The sequence below is a fragment of the Lontra canadensis genome, unplaced genomic scaffold (genome assembly GCF_010015895.1).
Source record: "Lontra canadensis isolate GAN:19392208 unplaced genomic scaffold, GSC_riverotter_1.0 scaffold58, whole genome shotgun sequence".
Classification (NCBI taxonomy): Eukaryota; Metazoa; Chordata; class Mammalia; order Carnivora; family Mustelidae; genus Lontra; species Lontra canadensis.
In genome coordinates this window covers 7,444,682-7,465,095 of record NW_022631052.1, presented here as the reverse complement: position 1 = coordinate 7,465,095, position 20,414 = coordinate 7,444,682, and the positions used below count along the sequence as shown (strand labels likewise).

Genomic DNA, 20,414 nt, shown 5'->3' with positions numbered 1-20,414 from the left:
AAAAGACCCAAACAACGGCGGCTCCGTCCTCACTTGTACTTGCTCAAGGTCTACCCTCACACTGGAGCCCCAGCGCACCCCCGCCGTGCCAGGGAAAACAGTCTCAGGGACATCTGTTTCCCAGAGGTCACTTGCCCCTCTTGCTGCGGCCTTTCCTGGAGGGCAGCTTCCCACTGCCCCCCGAAGACGGGGGGCTGGAGGCTGAGGCCATGGCGATGTTGATCTGTCCCTCCTGGATTTCCTGCCGGGTCTCGGCAGGGAGGTGGTTGATCTTCTGCTGTGCCTCCAGGTAGAACATGACGTCCCGCAGCTGCTCCTGGATCTCCGTGATCTGCAGATCCTTCTGGTCGCAGGTCTCCTTCAACACCCTCTCCTCCTCCTTCAGTTTGTTCTGCAGGAGGACCTGGTTGGCTCGCAAACACTTGTTCATTTCCTGCTCCTCTTTGAGCTCTGTGGTAAGTTTGGCCACTTTCGTGTTTAGTTGGGTGCACCTTTTGCAAGACAAAGGAAGACAAAAGCATGGTTTTCATTTGCTGACACTGTCCCCTTTCTGCTCTGGGATTGAACAGAGGCGCTGTGATCTCAGAATCCATTGAGGGACTGCACTCCTCCCTCCTGCGGTGGAAGGGGATTGGTCTGCTGCCACTGCAACAGCTTTACAAAGCAAGGATTTTGCTCGAGTTAACAGCGTGGCTTCGGGACAATTTTTCTAAGCATCGGATATTTTTCAATTGCAGAAACGATTCTGTGATTCATGATAAAACTCCTACCGCTTCTCTGTTTTGCAGTCTGTGGTTAAATAGGTGTCTTAGAGATAACAGCTACGATAAAGAAGTTATGAGGAAAAGTGACATTCTCCAAGAGTCAAGTGCTCTGACCTCACTGCACTTGCTGAAGGAGAGTTTTCAAGGATAGGAGCGCCCTATTCTGGATGCTCAATCTTACTCATAAGTAAAAAATTACAAATTAAAATACCACCTGGGATACCATTTTTATGTATCAGAATACCAGAGAGCTCAGATGTGGGGAAAGAGGGACTTGCACACATTGGCACTGGAGCATGAACTGCTACAAACTCTTTGGAAGTCACCTTGGCAATACCCATAAAAATAAAAATTTCACCGTGCCCTCTGCCACACCTATTCCAGGAATTTATCCTACAGAACATATCCCACAGCACATATTTCAGACCACACTGAAAGAAACATGGAGAAAAATGCTCACTGCAACAGAGTTTACAGTAGTTTATGACTTGAGACAACTTAAACATCCATAAATAGGGAACGGGTTAAAATTATTATGGGACCTCCAGACAATGGAATACTGTGCCGCCTTTATGAAGATCAAGATAGCTCTAGATGTACCAATATGAAAAAAAAAAATCTCTAAAATGGAGTATTTTACCAAACAGAATACTTAATATTATTTTTTTAAGAGAAAAGATTGTATATATGAGATGTTTATACAGGTACAGAGAAAGATTTGGAAGAGGCAATAGTCACCGGTACCACTAATTAATAATGGTAACCTTTAGATAGACAGCATGATCTACAGGGTGGAAAAAACCTTCCAGTTTTAATTCTTGCATATAGTTTGTTAGGGAGCTGAAAGTATAGGACAATATTTTAATTTCTCTTAATGCCATAGTGTTGTTTTTACAGAAGTTTAAAAAAAAAACCCACACACAAAAAGCCTTTGAGCGCCTGCTGGCTCAAGAGCACATAACTCTTGATCTCAGGGTTGTTAAGTTTGAGCCCCCATGTTGGGTGCAGAGACTGCTTACAAAGAAAATGTTTAAAAGAAGCAAAACAAAACAAAACAACTTTGGTGAAGAATATTGTGGCTGATGAAAAAATTTTGAAACAGATAATGTCAATAGGAGCAGGATGTCGTGAATGCCATTCAGTGTCACTGACAAATTTCGTGTTATATAGATTTTGCCACAATACAAAAAAAAAAACCAAAAACAAAAAACCAAAAAAAACCCCTATTACAATAATCCTTACTTCTGAATAGGGGGAAAACAGGTAAAGGGGAAATGGGAACTGTGTGCACAATCTTGGTAGCCTCCGTAAAGCTGAATTTCTTCCAGAATAAAGGTTTATTTAAAACAAAAACAAAATAAAAAACAACTTTTAAAGCTATATCCTCCCTTAAATTGACTTTTTATCCATTTGTCTGGAGGTAAAAAAAACCCGTATTTGTGAGTATACTTAAGCTAGAAAGATAATTTCAATCAGCAGCAACTATCTTCCCATACAATAATAGTAGAGTATGTTCTCGCCACACTGTTCTTGAGCTTTTCACACCATAGTCAACAAATTTGGCTTTTAATTCCTGTCTAATCCCAGAGTACACACTACCTCCGGCTTAGACAGTCGCTCTCTTAAGTGCCAGTTCTCAGCCACATGGCTCAGAGAAGCTGCAGCTCTGAGCACAAGGCTGTTGCTTTCTAGTGGCAAAAATGAAAGATATCTGCACATACAAGAAGCACAGACATCAGCCGAGAGCACTGCATTCCACACGGCATCCACCTGGCGTGAAACACTGTCGTTTTTAATAAACGCAAAGTCACAGTAAGTTTGCTTCATATATAGGGAGACCCCTGAAAACCTCGTTGACAGACACACTTGGAAAGTGTTAATGAAGGAGATTACCTGTTTATGAGCCTGTTAGAATGAAAAAGCTAATTAAAAGAGGCCAATTACACCTACTTTCTTTCCACAGACTGCTTTTCTTTTAGGAGATCATTTAGTCTATGCTCCAGATTATCACATTTCTCAATTGTTTCTTTAAATTTGGTCTTCATGTTGTTAATCTGGAAGAGCAAACAGAGGTCAGTTTCACTTCACAGAGGCATAGCGGCTGGTCTCTGGGGCTAACTTCACCACTGTTTCTTTAATTACCTGTCTATAACTTTGACAAACCGAACTAAGAAAAGGTGAGACAATCATTTGAAAGAACTCCTGTAATGGAATAACCATTTTGAGAAATCCTTTTTCCCCCTTACTGTTTATCTATACCAGGATGATCAGGAGCAGCTGAATGTCAAGCGAAAGACTCAAAAGTAGACTTGGGCAGTCAAGCAGGAGATGGTCTGTCGGAGGCCAGACCACAGCATCCTCTTCTTCTTTTTTTTTTTTTTAATTTTATTTATTTATTTGAGAGAGAGACACAGTGAGAGAGCATGAGAGGGGAGGTCAGAGGGAGAAGGAGACTCCCCATGGAGCTGGGAGCCTGATGTGGGACTCGATCCCAGGACTCCGGGATCATGACCTGAGCTGAAGGCAGTTGCTTAACCAACTGAGCCACCCTGGCACCAAACAGAGCATCCTCCTCTTAACTCATCATTTTTTTTTCCTCCTGAGATCACATTCCAAAAATTACTATTCAAATAATCTAACAAACTAATCTAATCCAAGAAAATGGTGATAACTGATTTTAACTGTTCAGGCTCCCCCCTTCCCAAACTCCTTACTAATTTTCTCAGGTACACAAAGTGACATGGAACATAAGTGGTTCTTATTTTGAGTTAATTTGCAAGTGCAATATAGAGAGAACGAATTCATGCTACATTGTCTTAGAAACTGGAGAGGGCGCCTGGGTGGCTCAGTGGGTTAAGCCTCTACGTTTGGCTCAGGTCACGATCTTGGGGTCCTGGGATCGGGGCCCGCATTGGGCTCTCTTCTCAGCAGTGAGCCTTCTTCCCCCCACAACCGCCTGCCTCTCTGCCTACTTGTGATCTCTCTCCCTGTCAACTAAATAAATAAAATCTTAAAAAGAAAAAAAAAAAAGAAAGAAACTGAAGAGAATTTAAAAATTCTGGTGTATTCTGTGTTGGAAATCATGAGACTTTTGAAGTACTAGCTAAGCAGACTCTGGATTCACTTGGGTGTGACGATCTACACAACTGAGAAATGCCTCAGCTCTACTGATGTACGGACGGACACAGGGCGAAGATTAGATGGGAAGGAGAAGTAGCAAGGCTGCGTGGATCATGAGGCAGTAATAACAGGAACTGAAAGGGTCTGAGAATTTAAATCCTATGGCCCACATACCAGCCAGGTGTTTTGTAAGCAGTATCCCTTTATATCTTTCAAGAAGCTAGAGACTTCGATGCGGCAGCCTTTTACAGAAACAGGCTTATAGAACGGTGAGGCAATCTGCCCAAGGTCACCCAACCAGAGCATGGTGGGTCCAGGACTGGGACACCAAGTCTGAATCTAGAGCCAAGCTCTAGACCTCCCTGTACTACACTGGAGGCCACAGCTGTACAGCAAAGGAAAAACGACCCTTGGGCAGAGGCAAACTCTCAGCAATTGTCCATCAGGTTAGAAAAAGGGCCACTGCTTTTAATACTTACTTTTAAAAACTTGCCACATGGTCTGACTAACAGATTTCTAACAGCACTGTTTTTTTTTTTTAAATAAGAAAATAACTGTAGAAATTAACTTTATAGCCAACTTCTGTTAAGTTGGAAGAACAAAGCAAGATTCCTCTATGTCATGAAAACAAAAATTTGGGGTGCCTGGGTGGCTCAGTCAGTTGGGCATCTGCCTTGAGCTCAGGTCATAATACCGCACTCCTGGGATCAAGCCCCATGCTGGGCTCCCTGCTCAGCGGGGAGCACGCCTCTCCCTCTCCCTCTGCCCGTCCCCACTTGTGCTTGCTCACTCTCTCTCTCTCTCACTGTCAAATAAATAAGTAAAATCTTAAATTTTTTTTTTAAATTGCTCTAATTCTAATTTGGTATTAATTTCCTCCCCAATATTGTTTTAAAATAAAAGACCATTAGATCCTTTGTACATCTTCTCCTAAACTGACTCCTGTTAGGGAAAACGAAGAGGACAAAAATGACTATCAAAAGGAACCAAACTGTGTTTTGCTAACTGGAGATACTTAGGCCAAATGCACTTGAATCGAGATGAAAACCAAGTAACCCCAAAAAGCTCTCTAAAATTGCTATAGACAAAAGTTACAATGGTTTAAGTCAGTGCTTTTTAAAACCCTTCTGACCATGAGCCCGCAGTAAGACATACTCAGTATATACACAACCGACGCCAAGAGCTTCACAAAACAGTATTGAATATGATAATGTGCTCTAATATTTTATATCCACCTTACCTGTTTTAATAAAAATGCCAGCTATCAAACTCATTTCACAATCCGCAGCTGGAAAAGTACTGATTTACATGGAGCTCCAGGTCCAATGAGAAAAGACAGATCTTTAGGGAATTCACTGTCCTGTCTGCCTGCTCTGCGTTCTTCCTACATGGCCCCACTAAAACAAGAACCTTCGAGTGGACATGAGCTTCTAGAACAGACTTTCACACGCTACAGTAATCGTACTCCCTGTAGGAGCAGAACAGCACTGTAACAAGCCCACAATGAGGCCCATGAACGAGAATCTCCACCAGTGAAACCCGCTGTCTGCTACTGTATCTCTCTGCACACGCTCTCCTGCTGGAGGTGCCAGTGGACAGAGGACTGGTCAAAAGGAGGACAGTGGCAGAACAAAAAACCTGCATCATCCATTAACTTATGGATAAGCGACATTTGTTACTAGAAAACAAAACATCCTTTTCAAGCCCTTCCAGCTTTTATGAAGGGCTGCCCTTGCCTCCATCTTACCCCCACATTAAAAAAAACCCCACAAGTTTCAGCGTTTAGCTTTCCTGCCCTTTGACTTGCTTTTCATGGGCATTTATTAGGGAATGCAGTTAATCCTAAGGAATCTGAAAAGGTGGAGAGGACCCTAAGCTTAGCTCTCAAGGGTCTGCGTGAAGCACTTCAGGTGTATCCCCTGTGCACAAACCCATTACTCAGGCGTGCAGAGTTGGCCAATGTTAGTCCCTGGGACTTCATAACTCGACACCAAGTGGCAGTGACCATGCTCTGCTTCCTGAGCACTGTTGGAGGCATGTCTCTCCCATATGTGCTCCAATCAAGGCCTATTCAGAACTAGTCCATCAAGTGACCCTGAATGCCTCTGGAAAGGCACTTTCGTCACTTGGAAGGTTCTTGTAGGAACTCTATCAAGAACTTATAACTAAAGATCATGTCAAAGCTGGTGTTAAGCCTTAATTTTAGAAGGCTGATTTCTCCTCATTTGTAGGCATATCCAGAAACTGGGGCCAAAGGACCTGGCCTATGTGTAAGCCTGGCCCTGCCTGCCTAATTCCAGGGTAATCCTAGCCACCACACAGGTGAGACCCAAGCCTGGCTCTGCAGCCCCTATCTGAAGGTCTAGTTAGTGCTAAGGACGCACAAAATGACAGAAATCATCATTAAAAAAATTTAAAAGCCTGTATGGACACTGTTCTTAGAACCTGAGGAAGGTTCTTGGAGTCCCCTGAGGAGCTCACTAGTTTTCAAACTCCCTTCTTTGGAACTGGCAGGGTTCCTTGTACGTGCTGGAGGCAACGGGAAAAAAGCAAGTGGAGTTCTGTGCCCTCCGCCTGGGTTTCCACCAAAATCATACCACTTTTCTCTTTCACCTGTTGGAGCAGTGAACTGGCAATTTCTTTAAAGGATTTTGTTAACATCTAAAAACCTCTGCCCTAGATAAACAAGGAACCATGGGAACCACAGAAGCTCTAGCACCTCTGTCTTCCTTTCTTCTCTGCGATTTCGAAGAGCTCGGCACCATCGTACTGCCACAGAAGCCCACATGCAGCTCCTCAAAGCAGCTGTTCCCGAGCTGACAAACCAACTGGCAGACTCAAATTACAAGCCCTCGTGTACATACTTCTGCCTTTTTTTTTAATGGAATTGCACAAGGCACTAGAAAACCTGACAGAAGTTAAATCTTTCCCCACTCAAAAATACCAAAATACTCAGGTTTTTAAGCCCAAATTTTCCTTTTTTAGGATATATAACAGGTATTTCGTTTCTTCCTCACCTCATATTTAATGTAATATCGAGCTCAGCGTACAATTCTGATCCATTCGTCTTGATTTACTGATCCTAGGTAAGAATACATGTTGGCTTCCCTCCCCTTCTTTTTTTTTTTTTTTTTAAAGATTTTATTTATTTATTTGACAGACAGAAATCACAAGTAGGCAGAGAGGCAGGCAGAGAGAGAAGGGGAAGCAGGCTCCCTGCTGAGCAGAGAGCCCGATGCGGGACTCGATCCCAGGACCCCGAGATCATGACCTGAGCCGAAGGCAGAGGCTTAACCCACTGAGCCACCCAGGCGTCCCTCCCTCCCCTTCTTAAATAATGTTCAGCTGGCTGCATTTGCAACAGCATATTTTCGTCTCTTCCTTTTCCTCTTTTTGACTAATTTCTTTCTTATTGTGGTCTAGAATTTCTTGTTGCCTAAAACTGCCTTTAGGGGCTAAGTCTGTAATATAATGATGATTCATGTTTTCAACCACTTCTCTCGGAATTCTGATCTAAAGTTAGATTACTGGGGTGAGATAACTGATTCCAAATTCTTCCTTTCTTTCTTCTCTCTGTGCACTACATCCTCCCCTCCCCTGCGCCCCAGCTTTACTGAGATATAACTAACGTATAACAAAGGTTTCTTTTCAGAAGCCAAACAATTCTCTATCTCTGTATCAGAGTAAGGAAGATTCCAGCATTCCTCTTTTCTTTTACCCTGCCTTCTCCCACCCCAACATCAGATAGCCCTGCCATGTGGCACGTCAGCAGCACCAAAGCAGAAACTTACTTCCTCGGCTGTGTCCTTCTCTATCCGAACTATCTTGTTTTCCCAGTAGATTCGCTGAGATTCCAGCTGGCTTGTTAGTAAATACGAATACTAGAAACATAGAGAATAGACACCAAAACATAAATCACTAAGTTTCTTCAATTCAGTTAAAACTCAACATTTAATCACCTAAGGAAGAGTAGGTGTAACCATGACAATGTGTATTACATCTTGGTTACACTCTACTCAACAAACCAGGGAATACAGAGATGTCAATTACACTCCTGTCCTGGGGCTTACCATCTAGTCTGGACAAGTAAGCAGAGAAATGTATGTTAACAAATACGTTTCTATTCAGGCTAACTTAAAGAACCACAGGTTTTTAAATCAAAGTATAAGTGAAATCTGCTCACCCCGCTCTAGGAAGCTGTCCCTGTCCCACCCAGCCTTGGGTTAAGCAGTCCTCTCAGTTCCCTTAGTATGGTGCCTATCATTAACAGCACTTAACCACCAGGTCTCCCTGACAAGACTATCAACTTGTTCAAAGTGAGGGTTCTACCCTTATTTCTGTAATCCCAGTGCCTGGCACATGCTGGACGTCAAGAAACGTTTGCTATCTGACTGCATGAATGGATGAACAGTGCAGTGTAAACAGAGAAAGGATAGATGGCTTGACAGTAGGGTCTGGCAGGGCTTCTGAGAAAAGGGGAGATTTGGGAGGGCTTTCGACAGACAGGACGAGGTAAAGACAGAGATCTGATTCCAGAGAACTACTGGCCCCATGTGTGAGCTGTAGACATTCAGGAACTCTTCCAAGATGAAGCAGTCACATCAATGAGGCAAGGGTGCAAGGTATGGACAGATGGAGCAGATGGAGCCTTATGGAAGGCTCTGGGGTATTACATGGAGAAATGTGGGCCAGGGAGTGGCAACATCACATCTGCATTTCAGAAAGACCACTCTAAAAGACTAAAAGAGATCTGAATGTGTTTGTGAGCTAGAGAAGGGAATGAAGATGTAAGAGAAAGGCCAGATGGGGCAACGTGTGTGTGTCCCTGGAGTGGGCAGTGGGGGCTGATCAATGCTGCACTCCCAGTACCAAGAAGAGCGGCTGACAGAGAGCAGCCCTTGATAAACATTTGCTGAATGATTATACTTAAGTGTTAATGTGGAAGGGTTGCTATTCTAAAAACTTAATGTAAAAGGTTTAAATTTTTTTCTTATCAGTACAATTAATAGTAAAACATCATTTAGGTCATTCTACTGAATCTATTAGACCACAGAAATCTGGAAATGAGCAAGTTTTGGAATATCCATTTCCTCCCAAAGTTATTTTTTTTTAAGATTTTATTTATTTGAGAGCGAGCGAGTGCGGGAGAGCATGTGCGTACACACACGCATAAACGGGGAGGAGTGAAGGGGAAGGGGGCAAGCAGACTCCATGCTGAGCGCAGAGCCTGACCTGGGGCTCAGTCTCACTCAACCAGACTGCCTTCGGCTCAGGTCATGAACCTGGGGTCCTGAGATGGAGCCCTGCATTGGGCTCCCTGCTCAGTGGGGCGCCTGCTTCTCCCTCTCCGCCGTTCCCCCTGCTTATGCTCGCATGCTCTCTCTGTCAAATAAGTTTTTAAAAATCTTAAAACAAAAACAAGACTCCTGTTAAACCGCTCTTTCATTAATGTAAACTTTACAGTATAATTTTATAGTAGATGGGATTTATTGCTTCAGTGAAAACTCAGACTGTGCTACTTTTGTTGTTTGACTATATGCATACCCCCAAATGGCTTTATGTAAGCATCAAATCCATAAAATATGTACTTTGAGTATATATGTGTCTAATCCATACAATGTCTAAGATATACACAAAAGCTTCCTGGGTATGGAAGGATGCTACTGGGGTTTCCTCATTCTGAACTGCTCAGTTTCCAACTGCTACTGGGATGCCATCGGGCAGATTCTCAACTTCCAGTTTACTGCAGCTAGAGGACTACCTTAATATTGAGCTGGAGACAGTGAGGAAAATCACATTCAAAATAATAAGGCGTGGTGAGACTTAGACTTTCAAAGAAGATAATCAGACAGAATAAAAATATTTTAATAATCCTTCTGAGCAATGATGTGACTTTTAAAAAAGTTGACATACAGAGGAAATGCCAAAATTGAAAGCCCAAGTCACTTTTTAAGTTAGGACAGTAAAAAGAAGTAAAAAAAGGTACTTAGTAATTACTAATAAAGTATCTTACCTCTAACTGTAAGGCATCTATTTTCTCTTCCTGGCAAGTATCACCCTCACATTCATACTGTACGATTTTTCCATCTGTTTTACTTGCAACCAGTCGATGGACATAGTTATCTAAAGAAAAGAATGAACGCATCAATCAAGGCTGGTTTGGCTTCTTTCTTCACAATGAAAAGAGTCTGCATACGCTCTGAACTTGGACAAATTTTTGGTTTTATGTGTTCTAAATTAAATGCCTTGCGATGCTTCTGTACAAGTGGGCTAGATCATCTGAATTTAAGCAGGAGTGAGAGAGCAAGTATGGCAGCGTTAGTTAACTCCCTTTATAATGTGCAATTTAGGCCATTCTCAGGAAATAGTGCCCTATGGGGCACCATGAGAATTTGAGTTTGCCACAGCTGTCAGGAAGATTTCAAGCTAGAAGAGAAAGCGGAGAGGTTCTGAGGGAGAGATGTTCATGCAGAACGATTCTGAATTAGGAAATGAGACAGTGTTCACCTCCGGCATAGTCCCAGACTCGATGGTTGGTGAGCTGCATGGCATATGTGTGCTGCGTTTCCTCAAAGTGCTTATAAGCATGTCGACTCACATACCGTCCACATCCTATGTGGCCACATATTAAACAAATCCACAGGTTCTGTCAGAGAAGGTAAGACCTTCATTAGTTATAAAAAAACACATGACTTGGCTCACTCTGAGTGGGAAGGGGCCTGACAGAATGAAGCGGAGTTGTTTCTACAGGAGTTTTGAATAAACATTTTTATTTGTTTATTTTAAAGATTTTTATTTACTTGACACAGAGAGAGACAAGGAGAGAGGCAACACAAGCAGGGGGAGTGGGAAAGAGAGAAGCAGGACTCTCGCAGAGTGGGCAGCCTGATGTGGGGCTCGATCCCGGACCCATGGGATCATGGGATCATGGGATCATGACCTGAGCGGAAGCCAGACACCTAACGACTGAACCTCCCAGGCGCCCCTAAATCTATGTTTAAAACCCAAAAAGCAAGGATGCTTTTACAGGCCAATCATTTTCTCCTTCTGGGTTTTAAGGAACTCTAAGTAAACAGCAAGACAAATATTCACATTTTATCAGCAAAAGTCTAGTCCTCTTCAAAAAACAAAGAATAAAAAGCAGAGATTATTTTGCTTAGGAATATAAAATAATTTATTTATACATCTTGCCTGACCCTGGACAAAAAGAAAAAAAAAAAAAAAAAAAAAAGATTCAGTCTGAAAAAGAATTGAAAAGAATTGAAGCAAACCCCAGACCATGAAAGCCATGCTCACTGTTCTTTCCCAGCAGTCGGCCAGTACTTACTTCCTGCACACCACACTCGAAACACTTATTCTCTTCCACTGGCTCTGGTGTTTGGCAATACCGGCACACAGGACACCTAGCCAGGACACCAAACGAGAATGGTACAGACGGAATACAAGAGACGGCTGTTACAGAATCAAAAGTCAAAAACTGCATTTTAAATCTTCGGTCTCTTACATACTACATGTTTATCATAACTAATGGTATCACTCGAAAAACGCTTGCAAGTTATTCTCCAAAGAAATGAAAAAAGAATACAAAATCTTGAGAAAGGAAGAATGAAAGGAAGGAGTCTTGATCTGCTTCATGCCTTCTTCCATTTTTCTGTCTAAAGCTTAATCAAAGAACTAAATGTATACAGGTTAGAATTAGGGACTTTAGATACGTTAATTTTATGTCCGGGTATCTGTAAGGTATTTTTATTTCAAACAATCTACCTTATTTCCCAAAGATCTAAATCACTCAAAAGGTACTCTGTCTTCTCTAGGTTGCTCCCAAGAGTTAAAACTAAAATCTGTAATAAATTTCACTGAAAAAGTAAGTGAATACGGAACACACATGGCATGTTAGCATACGATAAATATGTGGAAGAGGACAGCAGCGCCAAGTGCTCAAGTTTCAATTTACAAGAAGTCAATTAAAATAGCACTGAAGGCAAACTCACAGAAACAGAGAGCAGAAAGGAAGACGGATACCAGGGTCTGGGGGGAGGCGGCAATTGGGAGATGTTGGTCAAAGGTTATAAGGTTTCAATTATGCAAGACTGAATCAATTCTGGAGAACTATTGTTCCTCAGTGTGACTACAGCTGACAATATTATATTGTTTTTGAAATTTGCTAAGAAGATAGACTTTGGGTATTCTTACCACACACACACATACACACGAAAAACAGGAAAATGGTAAAGGTGTGAGGTAAGATATGTTTATTAGCTTGGTTATGAACACTTCATAAAGTATATGTATACTGAGTCATCAGGTTGTACATTTTATTTATTTTTAAATATTTTATTTATTTATTTGAAAGAATAAGCAGGGGGAGCAGCAGGCAGAGGGAGAAACAGACTTCCCGCTGAGCAGGGAGCCCGACGCAGGGCTTGATTCCAGGACCCCAGGATCATGACCTGAACCGAAGGCAGATGCCTGAGTGAGCCACTCAGGTGCTCCAGTTAAATATACAGTTTTTTTAAGATTTTATTTTTAAGTAATCTCTAACCCCAACATGGGGCTCAAACTCATGACCCCAAGATCAAGAGTCACACACTCTACAGAATAAACCAGCCAGGCACCCCTAAATACATATAATTTTTTGGTGATCAATTATAATTCAGTAAAGCTGGGGGGAAAAGGCCATTAAAAAATCCATTAATAGGGTGCCTGGTGGCTCAGTGGTTAAGCCACTGCCTTTGGCTCAGGTAATGATCCTGGAGTCCCTGGATCAAGTCCCACATCAGGCTCCCAGCTCCCTGGGGAGTCTGCTTCTCCCTCTAACCTTCTTCCCTCTCACGCTCTCTCTCTCTCGAATAAAATAAATAACATCTTAAAAAAAATTCCATTAATGCCATTCTATTATACTCAAGACAAGTAACACTAAGTACCAGTCATGAATATTTCTGTCAGATGGGCAAAAATGATAGAAAGCAGGTTATAATTGAAGCTAATTATGAACTAGCGCTAAGAAGAAAGAATACTTAAGATATAACTAGTATTCATTTGTTACCCAACTGAGTAAACAAAACCGAGTAAAGACAATTAGCAGGAAGAACATGAGGTTCTTATCACATATAAAAAGGCTTGATCTGTATTTCCTAAGAGAAAGCTAAATGCTAAATGATCTAGTCTCTACGTTTAGTATCAAAAGAGAAGCCTGATATGCACCCAGGCGTGATGTTAACAGCAGCATTATCAACAATAGCCAAATTATGGAAGCAGTGTCCATTAACAGATAAACGGATAAAAAAAGATGGGACATATACATGCCATGGAATATTACTCAGTCATCAAAAAGAATGAACTCTTGCCATTTGCAACAATGTGGATGGAGCCAGCGAGTACAATGCTAAGCAAAATTGGTCAGTCAGAGAAAGACAAATACCGTATGATTTCACTCATATGTGAAATTTAAGAAAACAACAAGCAAAGGGAAGAGAGAGGGAGAGACAAACAAGAGACAGACTCCTAACCACAGAGAACAACACACTGATGGTAACAGAGGGGAAGGGGGGAGGGGAGACGGGTGGACTAGGTGACAGGATGAAGGAGGGCGCTTGTGATGAGCACAGGGTGATGTATGGAAGTGCTGAATCACTATACTGCACACCTGAAACTAAGGTAACATAGTATGTTAACTGGAATTTAAATAAAAACTTCAAAAAGAGAGAAGCTGTTAGACAAATGTGAAGAAACAATGAAATGGCAGCTGTAATGAGCAGCGAGCTGTCTTGTCAAAGGTCCAGACTAGCTCTGTGTCATTCCTTTGGTCTGTGTGGCAGCTGCGGTAGTGGTTAGATAAAAAACAAAACACAAATTCTGAAATCTTATTTCCTATATTATGTCAGAATGATCTTTCTAAAATATAAGTATGATCCTGAGGGAAAAAAAGGGAAAAAACTACAAAAATCACCTTATCTGAATACATGTAGTATTCTGTAACATACCATCTCATTGATTAAAAGGTCATTAACAGTTTACTAAATGCTTCCTTCTCCTTAAAAATAACTTTTGAGTTGTCTTCTTATTTTCCTGAGGAGATATTTGGGGAAAACTTCCCAGAATGTCCTTCTCTGACATCGCCATGTGTTCAAAAACTACTCTTCAAGACTGCATACCAAGGCTGCGTCCTCCATGTCGCCCTTCTTGAATATCCCCAGTGGGAAAGCCATCTCTATTTTCCTCTGATTTCTACCTTGAATTGTATGCACTTATGTCAGCTCCCTTAGCTGACTGAACTTCCCCGAGGAGGATCTATGTTTGTTCTCTCTCGTCAGTGGCCAGCAGTATACAATGCATGTACTGAGGCTCAAAACATATTTGCTGAAGGAACTCTGTATTTTTGAGGCTAGCTGCCAGGTCTGTCTATCCAGAGGGTTGAAGTCTAGTCCCGGTCTCGTCTTCTCTGCAAAACGCTTTCAACATGCTGCTTTTTCATTTCTGGATCTGTTACCTCCTCTCTAAAAAAGAGGAGGCTGGACAATACGGTTCCTGAGCAAACTTCTAAGCTTTAAACTTTAAAATGTTATGTTTCTGGGGCAGTTAACGTGCACTGAGAGTAAAACTGGAGTGGCAGGGGACAAAGAAGTGTCCAAAACTTAAATGGTGTTGCAGACAGACACAAAATACAGATGAACACTTTGTGGAATGCACACATCTTAGTGTGGCGTTATTCAAGGCGAATTTAAACCTGGACAATTCTTTGAAGAGGTCCCACGAGAAACCCCAGAGGGAGCTTTAGAATTAGGGTAAGATTCATGTCAAGCTTAACAGGCTAGAGAAAACCCTGGGTTTGTTTATCTGCTCAAGAGTATTTTCTGAGCTCCTACTATGTGCCAGGTTTCCTGCCAAGGGTGAGGGCACAGCAGTGAGCAAGCCAGACAAGGTCCCTGCTCTGTGAAAGCTGCCATTCTTTTTTTTTTTTTTTTTAAGATTTTATTTATTTACTTGACAGACAGAGATCACAAGCAGGCAGAGAGGCAAGCAGAGAGGAAGGGAAGCAGGCCCCCTGTTGAGCAGAAAGCCCGATGCGGGGCTCGATCCCAGGACCCTGGGATCATGACGTGAGCCGAAGGCAGAGGCCTCAACCCACTGAGCCACCCAGGCGCCCCAAAAGCTGCCATTCTTTTGGTCACGTCAGGGTAGAAAAGAGATTCCTGTGGATGTTCGCCTTTCTCATTTCTGGGCCTTGACATGTGATCTTCCCCTTCCCTTGCACACCCGCGCCCTCACACTGCCTTCTCTCAGGTGCCCCCCTTTCCCTGGCTAACGCCTCTTCAGCCTCCTGGAGACTGAACGTCTCAGGCGGCCCTGGCTATCTCAGGGCCCTAGTTCTCTAGTCATAACACTGCACGCTGTTCCTTCGTAAACCCTGTTATGGCCACGACTACATGTTTGATTATTTGATTGTGTCTTCCTCTCTGTAGTGGGAGACCTAGGCCAGCAGCTGATTTACTTTTCTAGCTAAGCCCTACAGCACCGTTTATAAAAGGAACAACTCTTGATTTAAAAGAACAAAAACCAAGGTACAGCTTACACCTCAGGTCTTTGCCTGCGCCATGCCACCCTACAAATAAGGCCTCTCCTAAAGTGGGAAACAGGGCATATGGGTGGCGTATGGGTGCTTCAGACTTAGTGACTGCTATTACTGGCCACTGTGCCACCACCAACATACAAATCTGAAATGCTAGACTACCACAGCCCGAATGGTAAGAAAACCAAAGTAAACAGTCAACATCAGATGATAAAGGAGATTTTAGACCTAGACTTCATTGAGGTAGAAGAGCCTCAAAGGTTCTTGGAAGCAAACAATTCATGCTGCTTTTGGAAATCCCACACAGATTCTGAATCAACATACTAAGGAGGAGGAGGTGTAAGAATGCTGACTGCTTACCACATGAACTGAGGCAAGTGAAGAAAAATGGAAGGGCCTTCCAGGTGACCTCTTCACTGCTGTGGTGCTCACGCGTATAAAGTCAAGCACTTGGAATGGTTCACTTTTGGTGGTGGCTATTTTTAATTCTGGGAAAGGGGAATAATGGGCTTTGAGAGGGTGGGGGACTAGCTCCTACACTCACGTGGTGTCGTCCCAGCGCTGCAGGCACTGGCTGTGGAAGCTGTGGTTACATAACGTGGTGAGGATGCCGTTCACGGACTCGTCCATGCGCTCCAGACATACCGTGCACTTGGGGAGCTCGGTCAGGTCCATCACGGGGAGGCTGGCACCCTACAGGGAAACACCTCACGTAAGCCTCACTCTTCATCCGTGGTTCTAATATATATGTTTTTAACACTAGTTTTCCTGCTGCTTTTTGACTCCTGGAAGGATGTTGCTAACACTTTTGCTCTGTGCAAATAACTTACGTTGGTAAGATTTTCATCACAACAAATACTGACTGAGCACCTATCTTCCCGGCGCTGTGCAAGGCACTGGGGACAGGGTGGCCAATAAGCCAACAAAGATCCCTGCCCTCACGGAGCTGATACCCTGGAGAGGAGACTACCACCAAAAACTTAAAAGAGAATCTAAAGTGTTACCAGACTCCTGGCCCTACTTCTAAGGCTCTGTAACTAGAACAGAACACACATGAATAAAAGCAATGATTTTTCCACAGAGTAAGTTAAAACTTAACACTTTCTACAAAGTGATAATAGTATCAACAACACTGATTTATTCATTTATTTAATACACACTTATTGAGTCCTTACTATGTGTGCCAAACACTGTTCTAGCTGTAGCACAATGGTGAGCAAAACGGACACGCTCAGTCCCAACCAACCAAGTCAGGTCTTGTCCTCAAAGAGCTTAAAATCTGCTATAGAGAGACAAAAGTCAAATTTTTAAAATTACCAGTGGTCACAATCATAATGCTATAATTACAAGTACCAGTGGTCCTAAGTGCTATGAAAGAAGTTTAGGAAGCTATAGCAGGCTGTGAAATAGGGGACATAATGGTCTGTAGGCAAGCCCTGCTCCCCCCCAAGACAGTGACTGACGTGAGCCCGCCACCTGAAAACGAGCAGGAATCACTGAACCAAAGATGGGGAGGTATGCACAGAAGGAAATGCTGAAAAAAATCACATTTCTCTATGGTCCCTGAAGAGTAGCTTTTCACAGGAACTCTCTCAAGAAGCCACGTTCATTTAGAGGGAAAAAAATCTCTAAAACTGGCACAAAGGAAGCCTGATGATATCATCTGTCAATTTTTATTTTACCTAATCTAATGACAGAACAATCAAACCAAAACTTATTTCCAACAAGCCGATTTCAAAGTAAAAACACTTTCAGGTCTACCTTAAAAGAAAGAAAATCTTAAAACTATAAGAGAGCTGAATCTACTACTTACTTTATAAAATGATTTAAGTGAACACATTTTGTAGGAAAAGGTTCCACAGAGGGTGGCCAACCAGAACAATTATAGATTGTTATCCAAACAGAATTAAAAATTAGCACAGGGACTAAGGGTTGATAGTTAAAGTAAAAATGCTTCTTTTAGGATCCAGACCATCTGAATAGATGAACACTCAATTTTGATAACACAGATAATTTTTTTTTAACATTTTGGGATACTTTTTAAAAATTGAGATAAAATTCATTTAATATAAAATCTGCCATGTTTAAGTGTTCGATTCAGCAGGTTTTAGTATAGTCACAAGGTTGTGCAACCCTCACCACTAATCCCAGAATATCCTTCTCATCCCCAAAAGATATTATACTCAGTGCAGTCACTCCTCATCTCTCTTCCCTTGGCCCTGGCAACCACTCACCTGCCTTCTATCTCTAGGGACTGGCATACTCTGGACACTTCCACAGGTACCCTAACATTCAACCCATGACATTCACATATGTGTGTGTGCTACATACACACAAAAAAGCACAAGAAATATGTACACTTACATCTTCAGATTTCAGTACTTCAGCCCTTTCCACATACACCAGCTGGCAAACATCATCTTCTATTGAGTTGAACTGGCGGCCATTGCACGCCATATAAAAACTATCTGCATCAGCCTAGGTATACCAATGGAGAAAAGGAAAAAGTTAAAAGAAACATCCTGCAAATGTGCTTTTTATTCAAGATGCGTAGCTTCAATTATTCTCTTCAATAGAGTTTAAAATTTATACTTAGTGGAGAGAAAGCAACTACCAAAAGCACCGTCTAAGGAAGCAGGTTCATTAGGTGAGTCAAACTCTGCGAGTCAATATCCTGCGTTTCTACAATGTTTCCTGATCCACTGCAGTCTCGCTTAAACCAGCAAAAGCTGCTGAAGTGCAATAAGCTGACAGCCAATTCGACTTTAATACTCAACCAGCAATGGCCATCATTTCCCTTGATATCAGTATTTTTTTCCTCGAATCAGCACTTTCTCAGCAGCTGAAAACAAACACTTGTTTTTGCAAAGCTTAGAACTCAATCATAATGGACAACTGTTAGGAATGATTTCTTTTTAAAAAACATCAGGATCTATGTTAGAGAGAATAAAGGACCAGAGGGACTGGTATGGAGTGAAAAGCCAACTCCTTTTTTTCAATAAACCAAATAATAATAATAATACATCACAGATAAGGAGGTTTTAAACAACCTAGTGCGTAATATCAAAAGCAAAACGCTTGGCCAAGAGCAAGAGGTCCAAGATGAACCAGCCTTTAAAATACTTGGAGTGGAAAATAGTAGGGGGAAACAGGCCCCTGTAGATAAAGCTCTAAAGGCATCTATGCATCTGCGAATAAGAGGACAAGTAAACCCAACCTTCTAGAATAGCCTTAGTAGAAAGGAACAAAGACAGGATTCGAGTTTTTAAACTCAGCAATTTCTGAGAGGCAGCTGGGAGGCCAAGGTTTGTCTAGATTTCAATCCCACATTGACATTAACCCAAACATAAGAAGTCGTGTGCTTTGGCCCTACCAACGCAGACAAGCTGCCTGAGGGGAAGAAGGGTGTTCCGCCAAAGGAAATGCCACACTGTCAACCTCTAGGAAGAGTTTCACCTCTGCACCATGCAAAAATAGTCTTGCCTGTCTACCCTCAGGGGATTCTGAACCTTACAGCAAAAGCTTGTGAGCTTTTCTGTAGCTTTTAATTTTACTTCAGTGATGTAATTCAAGTGTGGATTCTTGATTTATTTATATTTTCTTAATATGACCAGATGAGCTAAGCAGCTGAGGAAAGATAATCAATTCTGGACACAGTTTTGTTTTGTTTGGAGGGTGGGGGCAGGGAGCCTCCCTTTCAGGAAACAACCAGTCTTGGCTACAGTGCATTTTAGCTTCAAAATGTGAGGAGTGCAGTTAATAAATCTCTTTAATATTAATATGAGGCAACCTAAATTGGCTTCCCCCATTCTCCAAGAGCAACGTCTTTTTCTTGAAATGCTTTGGAGGAGTAAGCAGCACGGTGAGCAGTGGGTTTGCGTACCGAGGGAAGTGACTACCCAGAAATAAGGCCACCAGGAGCTGGCTACACCTGTGCCAGTGAGGACAGGCAGACCCCTCCCCAGACCTCCAGCTCTGTAAATGCTTGCTAAGCGAGCACACTTCATTGGAGGAAGGGACAAAGTCTGTGATAGGGAGCAGATGTCAAAATCTACTCACTACCAGATAAATGGTTCTTTTCTTGGGGGAGTTATCTATGACAAAGAAATGTATTTTTTGAACACATGGATCTCTTTGTTTAAAATCTCAGTATTGGAAATGTAGCTTGTCTGAATATTTACGGGGCACCCAGCATCTGCCAGGCACTGTGCTACGTGCTGGGACCAGAGGAGAGAACAAAATACGCATGGTTCCTACTTCAACCCACCACTGAAATGCACAAAACAAAAGCCTGAAGCTAACTGCAAAAAACACAGAAGAAACAGCTCTTTTATTTAAAATGCTTGCATTGTACAGAGCCCAACATTTTAAGAAACCCTGCTTTTGGTTTTGTTTTTGGTTGTGGTTTTTTTTTTTTTTTCCCCCTGAGTCTTTTGTTCTAATTGTCCTCTTCACAGGATAAACTCAGAAAAAGAAAAATCCATTATGATCCGTGTTCCTTTACTGTCACAGTGATCGACTACAGTGTTAAGACCATGTTTTTACTTCTCAAAAGAGAGGTCTGCTGGGCTGTCTTAAGCACGCGAGTGAAAGTGAGTCTGCACACTCTACTGAGAGGTTCTCTCTTTTTGTCCCCAAGAACTACAAAACTGAACTTCTGCCTTCCTGTGTCCTGATGGATTATAAATTCCTTACCCAAAGACTAAGTTTCCGAAGCATCACAGTACAACTGTGTAAGCATATCACATTAGAACACTACAGCATAAAGCTGAAGCCAACAGAAATTCCAGAGCTTTTAAGAGATACAGAGAAGGATTACTTTCAATAAAAATTCTCTGGTGAAAAAAAGAAAGGAAAAAGAATATAGTCAACTGCCTAGGCTATGGAGTCAGGCTGCGTGGGTCTGAAATTTAACTCAGACGCTTATTAGCTGTGTGGCTTTGGTCAAGTGACTTATCCAT

General features: G+C 42.2%; 1 protein-coding gene across 6 annotated transcripts in view; it reads right to left on the bottom strand.

Moving 5' to 3' along the window:
• Window positions 1–3: 3 nt before the first annotated feature.
• The window catches only part of BRAP (BRCA1 associated protein), a 32,520-nt gene continuing 12,109 nt past the window's right edge, over window positions 4–20,414 (bottom strand). For all 6 annotated transcript variants that reach the window (XM_032876277.1, XM_032876272.1, XM_032876273.1 and 3 more), the window contains 8 exons: window positions 17,818–17,931; window positions 15,998–16,146; window positions 11,212–11,287; window positions 10,392–10,530; window positions 9,898–10,007; window positions 7,676–7,765; window positions 2,715–2,818; window positions 4–491 (listed from right to left, as the gene is read on the bottom strand). In XM_032876277.1, the coding sequence (XP_032732168.1) occupies window positions 128–491; window positions 2,715–2,818; window positions 7,676–7,765; window positions 9,898–10,007; window positions 10,392–10,530; window positions 11,212–11,287; window positions 15,998–16,146; window positions 17,818–17,931 (1,146 nt within the window). In that variant the 3' untranslated portion in view covers window positions 4–127. The remainder of the gene's footprint in view (window positions 492–2,714; window positions 2,819–7,675; window positions 7,766–9,897; window positions 10,008–10,391; window positions 10,531–11,211; window positions 11,288–15,997; window positions 16,147–17,817; window positions 17,932–20,414) is intronic.